The sequence below is a fragment of the Ixodes scapularis genome, unplaced genomic scaffold (assembly GCF_016920785.2).
Source record: "Ixodes scapularis isolate PalLabHiFi unplaced genomic scaffold, ASM1692078v2 PGA_scaffold1__304_contigs__length_218370807, whole genome shotgun sequence".
NCBI classification, from domain to species: domain Eukaryota; kingdom Metazoa; phylum Arthropoda; class Arachnida; order Ixodida; family Ixodidae; genus Ixodes; species Ixodes scapularis.
In genome coordinates, this window is record NW_024609846.1 from 208,023,810 (window position 1) to 208,038,018 (window position 14,209).

The following is a 14,209-nucleotide window of genomic DNA, read 5'->3' on the forward strand; positions in this document are numbered from 1 at the left end:
AAACAAATTGCCGCGGCGTTTTTCACGGCCTCGGAGATGCAGGAGCGAGCCGACGTTAAAAAAGATACGTTTGAACTACAACAGTGTCAGCGAGAGCCACGTAAATCTGTTCACACTCGGAGCGGACGTGTGCATTTGACAGAAGTGCTGTATTCGCGCTGTTGCTAAGCGCTTCGGGACCAATCTTTTACGATTGCAACTCGATACTGACGTGACACTCGGCAAAGAAAGGTTGGACCGGCATTGCACGTATACCTCCCACGAACTGTTATAGCTCGACAGTGACGTGCAGTCTGTCAGAATGAAAATGGCATACTAATAACAAAGTGTACATACCGTGTTACGAAGGTAATCCATATGGCGTTTATTTGAGCTCTATATCACACAAAACAAGAAGATATAATCGACGAGAATCCCTTTTCGACGACTGTGTTCGTCACCACTGCCTCGGAAAACAAGGAGATAACAAGGGGAAGAGATTGACCTCACCTCTTAATCTAAAATGAGGTCAGCGATCAAACTATAATACGGGAAGGGTCCACAAGGGTCGCGCGGGCACATTCCATTCAGCACGCCAGCCGGTCATGGGCAGACGGTCTTGGTCAAGTACCGCTGAAGTAACGCTGCGCCGAGTCGGAGTGCCTGCTAGGCCTGTTTTTCTGCCGAGCTCGCTTGGGGTCGGTGGATTCGTGGCCGTTGTAGCTTTTCTCGGGTGTTTGTGGATCCAGCGTTCTTGTCCGTCGTGGTCTGTTTCAAGTGCTTTTTACTTTTTTCTTGGTGCTTGAAGTCTGGACGCGCGAGAAGAACACGTTGAAAAATAAATGTTCGCTGGTCGTCACGACAAGTAACAGCCAACTGAGCGACACAGTAGGGTCCAGTAGGGTCTTTCTCTTGCTTCGTTTACCACACGATAGATGGCGCTTGACTCTCAGCATTATCAAATTTGGCAATTTTCGTCACATCTCTAATTATGCTGCAAAATGTGGATCTGAATATTATTTAACAAAACTTTTAGAAAACATTCGCCGGCTATTTATTGTTTATGATCGTGGTGCTGCTGAGGTAGACTCTTACCCAATAGGCGACGTGGATTCGGCTGACGTGCTGCAGTTCCGCGGATGCATCGCAGTGAAAAGGGAGAGCTTTCGAAGGAAAGAAGGCACAAAAGAGTCCAGTTTTCTTTTAAAAGTTCTATAGCGAATAATTTTTTTTGGCTCTCTATTTTTGTGTTTTTGTGTTTTTTTCCACTCCTTTTACGACGATCGGTGGATGAAATTCGATTTCAAAATTGTTTCATGGTCCCTTTAAGTAAATCGTGGCCGCAATGTTTTTCTGCAAAATATGCCTTTTTTTCTTTTGCGCGAGACATTTCATTTTCTTGTACTAAGAAAAAGTTGTAGTGCACAAGCAGGTTGGTTTAAACCTAATGTAACATGGCAAGCAAAGTAGGGACTAGCTTATTCAGTTGAATACGGTCGCCGACCGTTTTTTCGGGCCCCGACAATTCGGTCTTGTTCGATATTTCGGACCTAAAGGCGGAACCGTGACTTACCCCATAGAAATAGTGTATATATTCACGACCAATGTTTCGGACAGCTTGAAGTCCGAACGTTTGATTATTCGGACAAAATCGTCGCGAGCGATCAGTGGAAAACACCATTGAGAAGCGGCCATTTTGAATTCTATGTTGGCTGCAAAGGATTGGTTTGGTTTCGCAGTGCTACTTGAACACTCCCGAGTCCTACCGCTAGGTGACGCTATGCTAGCCCTTTTTTTCCATTTAGCTGCACGTCATCATCATCATTATTATTATCATTTTGCTTTGTTTTCCCGTTCCTTCGCATCGCCAGTCGACATTTTGCGCTCGTGGTTTTAAATCGCTTATCTCGTTCGAACCGGTTCGGACAACGCTGGCTTGGACGTCATTTGTTTTTCCGCCGCGATGTGTGGTTAAAGGGATACTGAACCGAAATTTCGAGCTCACTAAACAAGGCCGGGCGGATAGGCAGGAAGCTGCAAAACCAAAAAATATCACTCATACGGCGATATATCTAACGGATCGCCGTATTTTTCGGGAAAGAAGTGCGTGATTGAACCCGGCCGACGAGGCCGACGAGACAAAGCACGTCACGATTCCCATTCTCTCTCGTCCTCGCTACGTCCCATCAAGCTGGTGAACCGAAGTGAGGAGGAGAGAAGCGAGGCCGCTTCTCCTCATTCTCAAATTCTCCCGGAGGACAGTTACGTCAAAGAACTCGCTCGATCAAGCCCTTCTTTTCCAAAAGTACGGCCATCCGTTTGAGATATCGATGTACGAGTGATGTTTTGCAGTTTATAGCGTCCGGTTCAACACTTCTGCAGCCTTATTTTGCGAAATCCAAATTTCGGTTCAGTATTCCTTTAAGAAGTGCAGAAAGTACTCGACGATAACGCTAGAAAGGAAGGCAGCGATCCTGAAGCTAACAGAAAGTTGCCGAACGGAAACGGAGGCGTAACAAGGCACTATTTACGGCTTTTTTAAGTCCACTTGGAAGTAATAAAGGCAAGAATTTTAATATGCTGATTTTTCGGACTGCTCAATTATTCGGACGTTTTTCCGGTCCCTGCGAATCGGTCGGTGACTGTATAGCTTAGAATTTTATTTTTCGCGCTGTTGTCCTTTAAAATTAGGGGTCGAACTTTAATCCTAGCTAAAAAAGGTTGACCTACAATAGCGAGTCAAATTTTTGAGCCCGTCAAGCCAATCAAGATGCTCTAACACATTGGCAGTTTTTTCGAGCACACCAGTACAAAGCAGTGAAGCATTTACACATGTGCCGGTGCGAAGCAATGAAACCTGATGCGACAAATAGAGGAATTCTGAGGACGTTTATAATTTTCTAATGTTCCTAGAACTTCTAGTAGTCTGCTGATATGGCAAACACCGTTTGCAAATGATTAGGATTTGTGTATATTTGTACGCCTCGGAAAAGTTGACAATGAGAGCAATACAGTCCAACCCACGTACCTGTAAGAAATGCGGGGGCTAGTGAAATATTAAATCTTCTCGTTGTATGCTGGTTATGCCTAGTCAATATGGACAGCCCACTACATGGGCAAAAGGGGACCAATCTGTCTCCGTCCAAGCCTGCCTCGTTAATATGGAAACCCACAGTCTGGACTATGGACAGCTCGTTTCGAGTGAACTGAGTAGACACATGTGTTTTGTCTCGCTCTTATGGACACAAGCCTTGTGTAGATGGTCCACAAAAAAAGAGACTTGTGAAGCCTTTTGGCAAAGGTGACAAAGCTGAAGAATGTGGTGACAAAGCTGAAGAATGTTTGCTTGTCACGTGTACCCCTTGTGCATAAGAGCAAAGGCAGGACACCTCTCGCGCCACTTTGAAGGCGGTGAGAGGACATCGGGCACGAAGTTAAAGTTGCCAGAGACTTGGCACGAAAGCTTTTTTGTCAGAGGCACAAAAGATAGGTGATTTAGCCCTCTTTTAATGAAGGATGTGGCAGGGCAGCTGCTTTAGAGTGCATTCTTATTAAGGGGACACACCCCCGGGAGGGTCAACTTTTGAATCCTTGGCTTAAAAATAATGAATTTACAGGGTAGGCTGGTGGTCATGCTAGAGGCTGCACAACAAAATTTCTGGTCTGTCGGTTCAATGGGAAGGAAATTAGAGCAGCTTCTATCAGCAATACGCCTACATTGTTTAGTTAATCTATCGTCGGAAAACTATCGCAGTATTCAAGATTTTTATTCACTGTATTCACTAGATATGTAGCAGAATGCCTAGGGGGTGCGGCTATGGAAAGGTTTTTGTAAAAAGTCATTTATTTCGATAAATTGTCTCTTCTGCAAAATTGGTAAACTTTTTGGTCTTCTCTGTCTTCAACAAAACGTCAACATTTTTTATAAAAGATATCTGTAAAGTGACAAAAAATTCCATAGCCGCATTCCTTATTAAATTTCAGTCCGGAAAAGTGAAGAACGAGCCTTCCCTGTATTGCCATTATCAAACAATAGGTTGACTAAACTGGAATTTACACCAAAATGTGGAACAGAGAAAAATGCGTTCAAAGTGCTCCAAACCCTACCCTTTCTTTAGCTTCGGTGGACAGAAAATAATTTATAAAAAATTAACTATGCTGTGCAAACGAACGAAACTTTCTCGGAATATTCTCTAGATGTTGGTGTATGTAAATATTGCATGGTAAATATGGCAAAATCAACTTTTTTTGCAGAAATGTTTTTTTCTGGGTAGTGTCCTCCCTTAAATGAAAGACGTCTGTTTGATAAAACTACGGAATCGTTTTGTATCTCTTCTTGAATTTATTATTTATTGCGATTATCTCGCTCATCGCCAGCATCTCCTGCTATGTTTCTGCATTAAGCCTGCCACCTGGGAGCGACCTTGCGAACCAGTGTGCAGACGGCAGCCAATGTAGATGTTTCAATGCTGCTGTGCGAGGGTACTTCCTAACCTCCCGCAAGCTGCCATTTAAATGCCTGCACACTACTGGTGGAGTTGAGCAGACTAGTCCAGTGAAAAAGGGAGGGAAAGAGGCAGAAAGGAAAATGTGGGAGGGACAAAAAAATTAGCTTTAGCAAGGTACATATAAAAAAAAAGGGACATATGAAAGGAAAAGGTGTTTGATAATTCACGTGGAAGTCTTTGCTGTGGGAGTGTTAAGAACAAAAACTTATAGGGCTGAATTTCAAGGGATAGACACATTATGTGCCCCATGCCATAGCAAAAGTGAAACGCTAGTAGAACATTTGGTCTCGAAGCGCACGGGACTTTGCCCCACCGACACCTTTTGGAAGACAAGGCCGTGGTGCTTTTCTCGTGACGTCGCAAAGGAAGGCCATCGGGGGCACATGTCCAAGCGCTGAAGCGAAGGCAACAGCACGGATCGACTGTCATAACGCGCTTTTAGTCACGTAAGCGTGTCTTATTAGCTAAAATGAAAGCTGCACATAACAACGGGGCTAGAAAATATTTTATTGCGCAGGCAAAATATTACACCGGTACATAATCGGAATGAAATGGCACGACGTATGCGTACAAGACATCTACAAAAAATAAAGTGTGATTGCTTTAAGTTGAAAACATTGAGCCACGCAATTATTGCTGTAGAAATGCCTATTTTATACAAAATTACTTTCACAAAATGGCGAGACACGCAGCGATCGGACTCAGCCAACGTTACTAAAACACTCAGTTGGGAAGCTCCCATAGAGACAGCTTGGAAAAAGTGGCCCCAATCTGTCTCCGAGCACCGAGCTAATGACGAACACAACGCCACCATTTCTCCCGCAGCGGCCTCTCGAGGAACTGCACGTGACTTCTATTTTGGCTTTAAGAACAGATACAGCGGAAGAAGTTACAGGGGCGCCACCCCCGTCTCCCCGGCGGACGCATTGCGTCGAACTACCGAAGTTAAAATTCACCTAGATCGGGACGCGCTACCTGAAAGCCCCGCTGAGGCATGGTTGTATAAAAACAGTATTAATTGTGCCGCAAAACCCTGCAAACTAAAGATATTAAAAACATAACGCACCCCTCTTTTTGTACTAAACTCCAATAAATTTCATACAAAAAGAGCCTTTTCCGTTTGTTTTTACGCAAAAACGGGCTTTCAAAAAGCTCAAGGTGACCACAGTACAGACAAACGATAAAGAGTGGCGCTGTTGTCGCATTTAGCTCGGTCTCGGTGGACGCCAGCGGCCCTGGTTTCGACGGCGAGTTTCCCAACTGAGTGTTCTAGTAACGTTGGACACAGCGAAACGGATCACAGTAAAAGTCAGGTAGACATAGTCAACGCACACATGGCTAGACAAGTGTCACTCACAATCATGTAAGCTATGTTACCGCGTGCAGTCACTGAATTCTTGCGTTACACCCCAGCCACATAACAAAATTAATGTAATTTCGATCGTATGACATTATGGGGTTTGCAAATCGCTCGCGACACTTGTATAGTCACTCAGGATCGCGCGCTGATTCAATCCCATATCATTTAATAAAAAGATATTAAAGGGATACTGAACCGAAAAATCAAGTGGGCGAAAAAAGCACCTTCGTCGCTTCTTTCACCTGCTGGCTCGCTCGTTGCGCCTGGTTGGTTTTTCTATTTTCTTGTTAGCTCTTTTTTTTGTTTCCTAATCAAGATAACTTAGCTGCATTAGAGATATGCTTTCACGGAAGAAACGTTCCCGCTGAATGTCAATCAGTGGAGATTATTGCGCGTATTCCAGGGGTGGAACGGCTGAGCCATTTGCGCCAGACGCATTTGTCTGCGCCATCCTGTACCATGTTGCGGAAACTGCGCCACAGCCAATACCTCGCGCCGTTATGCACCAAATCGCAAAACATGCGCCAAAAAAAAAAGTATTTGGTCTTGGTGTCGGTTTTTATCGACTTGATTGGCAATAATGAGCGCGTTTAGCTTGGTCGGCCTTGCAGTCCTTTGTTTTCTTTATTCTCCCTGTGTATCCCAAGTCAGTAGTGTGCGAAAAAACTCGGGGATTGGATTCCAAGCGCTAAACCACCTGCGACTGGATTGTTAATTTTCGGCCATCACTGGTTAAGCAAGTCGGCCGAGGTGAGGTCAAGTCGTTAAACGTCAGATTGCCTGAGGCTCTGCGGCCCGGGATCCCGACGTCAGCCAGTTGAAAACAAATGAGCAAAAGATTCCTTTTAGTACTTCATTGTTGACAGTTGGAACTGCATTCCCTCAAGATAAATTGTGATTTGATATACTGTAAACAACTTAATTTTCGCAGGCTCAAATTTTCACGAATCGGGCCAAAGCAGAAAGATTGAAATTATTCGCGGGTTCTAATTTTTGCGAATCGAGTGTGGCTTCCGTAGCGTTCACATATTGCCCGAATTGTTCGCGGGACGTATTTTTCACGAATTGTAGGCAATAGGTACCTGCGAAAATTTTGTTGTTTACAGTAACTGAAGCGCGGTCCGATCCGAAACCTTGCCGGCCAGCAGCTCTCACGCAAGCGGTAGATCTGCTCAGCGTACTTTATCCTTGCTCCTGCTTATCGCTTAGCATACGATAACTTTGTTAATCGTAGTCTGCTGCTTCAATATTGAATTTCACAATAGGATAAACTCGAAATTTGTTGCCCTGTTCCTCCACGCAACTGCACGTCCAATGCCTTATACATGTCACGTGGTTCGCACATATAATTACTATGTCGAGCATGTGTGGGTTGTGTGATAAGCAGTGCTGGTTTGCATTTTGAGCAGCTGAAAGCCACTCAGAAAATATCAGGGACACTATCTTCAGAAACATATGGTACTTGCTTTCTGGTTCCCATTAAGGCTCACAAAGTTTCAAGTTTTCTCATCTGTTACACTGTTCTCCCATCTACCTAGGTCCCTAACCACTCATGTTCATCTGTGCTGCTAAGCACAATTGAAATTGCTCCCGTGCTTGTCTAAGACACAAGCTAAAGTGCAATGAAAAGTGTTCTGAGCCACTCCTAGCCTGCTCCAAAATGTGGTTTTAGCTGCTCCTAACCTGCTCCAAAACAGCTGTTTCAGCTGCTCCCGTGGCTGCTCCAAAGTACATTTCATGAGTTCCGCCCCTAGTATTGAAACGACGGACTCTGTGAGAGTAAAACGTTCTTTCATGAGCATTTCTTACGTGAAACAACGAAACTTGTTCGAGTTTTGAGTTTAATCTACCTCTTGTGTAGCCACGCTCGATAAGTACAAAAAAATTGGTGATTTTTAGCTTTTTCTTAATTTTTTGTGCTTACCCACCGAGACATGGCCCACCCCACTTTTTTTTTTATGAATTTCCGGCAGCAGCGACCCAGGATATTCCGGTGGGCAGTGACCCAGGATATTACCCAAAGTACAGTATAACTGCTAACTTTGGGTTTTAATGGGCATCCAAAGATGCTCCAAAAAGCAACTTTTTTTTAGATACAAAGGGGCTTCATAACGAGATTTTTTTCTGCTCCAAAGATTGCTCCACACATTAAAAAACTGGCTGGACCACCCCTGGAACCTAATTGGTATATAGTAGATCATGTGACATCAATTGACGTCCCGTCACCTAAACGCTAAATTCAGTTTCCCCGCTAAATTTAACGGGAAATGCACGGACAGATGGACGGGTAAAATTTGGGGGTTTTGTTGAAAAGCATTTCATGAGGCCATTGTCCGAAAAAAGGGCCGTGCGTGACTTAATTTTTCTACATAAGGTAGTAAATGGGATGATAGATAACAATATGCTTTTATCCAGGATTAACATTCATGTCCCTTCTTGATTAACTATAGAACCATACTGCTTTTTACGTCAAGACGATGTGTAGATCCTTGCCCCTGTCACATATACAATTGTTATATAATCGCTTTAATGATACAAATATTGACATGTTCAGTGATATATCTGTTTACCGAAAGCAATGGGAAGTCCTTCTAACACACCTTTGACCAGCGCTTTGCTTTTATTCTGTTGCTTTTTTTCTTTTCGATTTTAGCATTGACTTGTGCGCCAAAGTGAAGACCTCCAGGTTGTTTTTGGGCACATAAAATAAAGATTATTATGATTATTATTATTATTATTATTATTATTATTATTATTATTATTATTATTATTATTATGATGATGATGATGGTGATGGTGAAGATGAAGGACATCCAACCGAGCCCAACGTTTCGAGGCTGCTCGATTTCTTCTGGGGTGATTGTGACCATGGAGGAGCAGTATTTTCGTTTTAGAAACAAAAATATTGCTTCTTAATGGCTTTATGCACAGCCACTCCTGAGGAGGTTGAGTAGGACTCAAAACGTTGGGTCCCTAATGGACCTTTTCCAAATACCGACTGCACCAGGCGGTGGCTGCACGAACTAAAAATCGAGGGAGTGACCTACCTGCGCTACCAATTGATAATGGGACCTACGCCACCAGTTGCTTCGCTCTCTGAGCTGCGTCGCGTGCCCAACGCGACTTTAAAGAGGGAAATCTGTAGCGTCCGCCCAAACGTCGTGTTTTTCTTTCCGTCTATTTTCTTTTTTTGTGTAACACAATTATATATATATATGCTGCAATTACGTGTTCTACTCGTCGAACTTTAGCCTCAGTCCGAATTTCCTTGATTTTTCGTGCCGACTTCCACCGCTTGGCATCGGGCGCTCGCGCTTGCGCAGAACGCTTCTCGGAAAAGGTCCATTAGGGCTCGAAATATCCCTAGCTTTGGCCAAATGCCCTGATCGAGTCAAAGAAGAAAGAAAAAAAAAAAGAAAGAAAAACATTGTTCATAGTAATTATTTTTTATGTTGCCACCGTGTCACTCGTACACACCGGCTAGAAGGTTTTTACTGTCCACAAAGTACTCTGCTTTCATATTGAACATTGACCTACACTGCAGTGCAAGAGATATAAGGTGTTTCGCGTGCTGAACAATAAAACGGACCTCCTTTCGTATGCCATCTTGCCTGATCGGCGCAGCTGCTTTTTAAGTTTCAGGAGTCTCCAATAGGACATAGGCAATATGCAGCTGTTGTTTCTGTTCTATTTCTGAGATCTCAATACCTTTGAATTAACCTCTAAAAATAAACAGAAATAAAACTTGTTGGAAAACAACATTCACGCGCCAGATTTTTACGAAAATACATTCAGAATTGAAATTAAGCGAGGAGCACGAGAGGAGACGTACATTTTACCGCAGTAATAGTTTGGAGGGCAGCATTTTCCCTGCCTGATAGAAACTGATTGTTCCGCAACATTCATCAGAACGTTGCAAAACAATGTTCTAATGTTTCTGTCACTCGTGCTATGTTTTTTGCACCAGCAATAATAGGTGGCATAATTTTCTGACCGTAGGAGAGTCTCCTTTTAATGCGAAATTGTCGCGGTACCCCACACAAGATGGTAGTGTTTTATGAGGAAAGCATGTGATATCTCAGCAGTTTAATTAAATTCTAAAGGTATCGGAATAGGGATCGGAAGGACTAAAAGAAAAGCACGAGTCTTCGTGCTCTTTCTGCTCGAAGACTAGGGCATCAACTTATTTAGGATGGGAGGTTGAAAAGAGTGGAGAAGTGCCTCATCGGCCTCCACGGGGAAACGTCTGGCAGGCAGGTCGGGCCAGAAGGTGGAGGGTAGTGTGCACCGGCTGTGTGTTCAGGCCCTCACGTGTGCCCCATTGACCGCAGCCTGGCCAGGCCCGCATCCAACAACTACCGGGGGCAGCCGTTCGTGGTGGTCAAGGCGGCGCCCGTCGACATGTTCCCGCACACCCCGCACTGCGAGTTGGTGCTGCTGCTGGAGCGCCTCGAGTCCTAATAAAGGAGGAAGGCCGTGGGCTCCTTCAAACTGGCAACAGTCCATTTCGGGGAGTGCCAAAGGAGGGCCTTAGGAAAGGCCCCCGGGGAAGCGGTCTTGCAGAAAAGGGTCCCGAAAATAAAATACTTTCAGCTGTATTTCGGTCTATCAATCGGATTGCCATGTGCAAACTTGCTTTTGATGAGAAATCCAGCCAACACTTGCGTTCAGTGTCTGCCTTCCCACTTCAGCCCCATATTGTCCTAAAAAAACTTTCCAATTTCGTGCTAAAAATGTGCTTCGTGTGGAAGGCAAGGCAGGTTTTTTCAGTTGCGCAGTAGTCAACTAGCAGTGTTTAGAGATTTGTGTTTGTCCTTTGTCCCCCTTCTCCAGGGATTATTATCGTCAAAATATTTGGCGCTGGAGAAAATCGGCCGTCCGCATAAGTTCCTTATCTAAAGCTTTTTTTGACGGTAGCTGTTAGTGCCCTTTTCCGGCTCTCGGTCTCTCCTCACCATTGGCCCTCGCACGGCCACTTGATAATGGCTAGATGTGCTGTCGTTCTCCCTCTGTCTCACCGCAGCTACTTCGGGTTTGGCGCATCTACAAAAAAACAAACGAAGGTGCGGCCCCAGGCAGCACTCCCCGTTCGTTCAGTTTCCCCTTCCCCTGTCACACTGAGCAGAGTAAACTGTAAACGAGGGGCTGCAGCAGCACGAGAGTGGCAACGGGTCCAGGACCCTGACCACCATTATGCACAAGATGCAGCGCCTCGGCCCCTTTCACACATCTACAACTTTTCTATTTATTTATTTATTTAATGGACATACCTTCAAGGCTTGTAGCCATTATGAAGGGAAAAGCAGGTACAAAAGAAAAGGAAGGTAAAACTGTAACAAATCAAGAATTGTAATAATATAACAAACAGTTAATCAAACAGGTCATGGATCATTGGAAAAAAAATGGGTAGTTATAGAATTTCGGAATAAATGAGAGTCGGTGGTGATAGCAATGAAACCGGGGAGATGATTCCATTCTTGGGCTGTGCAAGGAAGAAATGATGAATGACGTTCTTAATCAGCTTGTAATTCCAACTTTATGCTGATGATCAACACTGGATGAAACGTGAAAGGAGATTTATCATTTGATCGCGTATGATAGGATTAGAAAAATTAATTTTGTGTTACAAACTTAAACATGAAATTTGACACCACAGAGAGAGAGAAAGATGGTAAAGATAAACTATTTTTTAGCGACGAGACACTAGCAGTGCAATGATAGTTTGATGGAATGAAACGAGCTGAGCGATTTTGAATGGACCCTAGGGCCGTGTTGAGCGACATTACACTATGAAAGCCAGTTGATAAGCTTCCAGAGCGCCTGGCGCCTTTTCGTGAAGCGTGCGCTCGGTGGCGCTCGCTATGCTATCAGACCACTGTATCAGCCCGCCCAATGGACAGTAGCTGCGGAATCGGTGGAACGTTGGATGCAGATTAGCTGCGGCAGAAAGGAGTTCTATCAGGGTGTTTATCGTAAGCATAAAGTTTGTGCAAAAGCCGGCGCAAAAAAGGAGTTGTCTTGAAATGGTCCTTCGTTGTCCATGGAGGCGTTAACACTGGTGACGCTATGAATGCTATCTGCCTAGAGTTCTTGTATAGGCTTCCTACGGGAGCCAGAGTTGCGCATCTGTTTTTCACGTGCCGTTGTGCCGCAGTCCAATGAAATCGATAACGGGAGGAGCAAAGAATTTAGCACCGTGTAGGAAAGTAGACATTGCACGCGCCCCAGCGTATGTTCTGCTTTTGCCTCCTCCTCCCTTTCTGTTTTCCGCCACGGCGGCACTATTTGCCAAATTCAGTCACCTGACCGGCCGCAGTCAACGGAGTAGGCCAGCACGGCTCCTACACACACGAGGAGTGACTTTCCCACGTAACTTATGATTTTAAGATGGCTGAATGCACAAAGACGCTTTGCAGTAGCTGTGCATGGGTGCCGCCATAACCGACCTTCAGTTTTTGTTTCCTCTTATTTCGTTTACTTCACTTCATCATTACCGTGTCAGGCCGGGTCATTTTCATTTTATATTTTATTGCGTCCTCAGCATTGGCCTTTGTGGAGGCTCGTCAACGCCCGTTTCAGCGGCTTGGTATCTCAGTAAAACAAGAGAAGACTGGTAATGGCGGCTGTAATCTGGCGCATCTGGTATGTGGTAAATCATTGATTTGATCTCTCCACGCCGCTGGAAGATGTTTACACAAAATGCGTGATTGTCACATTCTTGTTTTGCCTCGCCTATATTTTCTCGCATATTTCGCGTGACTGAGAATGACGGGAAACAGAAAACAACCATGCAGGAACTCCATATCTGCCTAAAGCCCCTTGATACAGGCATTTTTACAGCAGAGCTGTTACGACCTAGTTTCCCTAGCTTCGTGTCCACCACCAAATAAATGTTGACACAAAACTCTGGACAGCTATGGCGGTAACCAGACAACCGGCTTGCCGGCTGTCTGGTTGCCGCCGTCACTCATTGATGGTGGCAACCTTTCCAGCCCTTCCACTCTGGTTTTCACCAGAGTGGAAAGGCTGCATTTCTCTAGGTGTCATCCTATAAGTCCTCGAGGTCGTCCTAGAAGTCGTCCTTGAGGTTGTCTTAGATGTTGTCCTTGAGGTCGACCAAGAGGTTCAGCTTGAGGTCGTCCTAGAAATCATCCTCGTCATCCTTGAGGTCGTCTTAGACATTGTTCTCAAGGTCGTCCTAGAAGTGGTCCTTAAGGTCGTCCCTGAGGTCGTCCTAGGCGGCATCCCTGAGTTCGACCTCAAGGTCGTCTGAGAGGTCCTAAAAGTCATCCTTGAGGTTGTCCTAGACGTCCTGGAGGTCAATCTAGACATCCTCGAGGTCGCCCTAGAAGTCGTCCCTGAGGCAATATTAGGTGTCGTCCTAGAAGTCGTCCCTGAGGCAATGTTAGGTGTCGTCCTAGAAGTTGTCCAGACGTCTTCTTTGAGGTCGTCCAAGAAGTTGTCCTCGAGGTCGTCCTAGAAGTTGTCTAGACGTCCAAGAAGTTGTCCTTGAGGTCGTCCCACCATAGTACAGCTTCGCTGGTCTTCCTCTTCACCAGAGTAGAAAGGCTGAAAGATTTTTTTAAACAAATCTGTAAAGCTTAAAAAAACACCCTGTATATGACAAATATAAGGCCCATTCTTGAATATGCTTGTGTATACTGTGGGATCCCTAAACAATATCTTTGTGATGACCTCTAAAGAGTTGAAAACAGGGCAGCAAGGTTTGTGACCAGAATTTACTATTGCACTCTAAGGTCGAGTCTCCTGAAAAATCTCTCTTGGATGGAAGTCGCTAAAGTGCCGTAGGTTCGCATTCCGTCTAAAGCTCTTTTATGATGCAGGTAGATCATCAAAATAAGATTTGCGAATACTTGTGCCGTACATTTTAAAATAATCCTTCCTCTTACCATTAATCAATGGAACTGCCTACCCGAGTCGCATGTCATGGTATCATCCAACATTGTTTTCTTTCTTTTTTCTTTTTTTTTTGTTTCCAAAGTTATTGACGAGCACTTGCATCTGATCACCTGACTGTGTCGACTGGGTAAAGGGACAGTACCCTCCCCCACCCTTTCCACCACTTTTTTTTTTTTTTTGCCAGGCGATATAATAGAATCGAGAGACAACCCAATCAATATTTTGCTAGTGTCAAGTATATTTTAATAAAGAAAAAAAAAAACTAACCGAAAGGTAAGCACAAAGGCTCATGGCCTTGGCGTGTGGACGATGTGGACCAAGAAGGGAGAAATCTAGAGGAGGGAGTTGCCGGAAATCACGTAACTACACCCAACCGCGTTTTTTTTTTCTTTTTTTGTTTACAGCGAAGTTGTTAAGGGTTAGTTTTCCCACTATTCTGTCC

At 44.5% G+C, this 14,209-nt stretch overlaps 1 protein-coding gene across 2 annotated transcripts in view; it reads left to right on the top strand.

The window, feature by feature from the left end:
• The window catches only part of LOC8051558 (tRNA (uracil-5-)-methyltransferase homolog A), a 53,117-nt gene extending 42,657 nt beyond the window's left edge, over positions 1-10,460 (top strand). For both annotated transcript variants that reach the window (XM_040500317.2, XM_040208569.3), the window contains exon 13: positions 10,179-10,460. In XM_040500317.2, the coding sequence (XP_040356251.1) occupies positions 10,179-10,308 (130 nt within the window). In that variant the 3' untranslated portion in view covers positions 10,309-10,460. The remainder of the gene's footprint in view (positions 1-10,178) is intronic.
• The last annotated feature ends 3,749 nt before the right edge of the window (positions 10,461-14,209 follow it).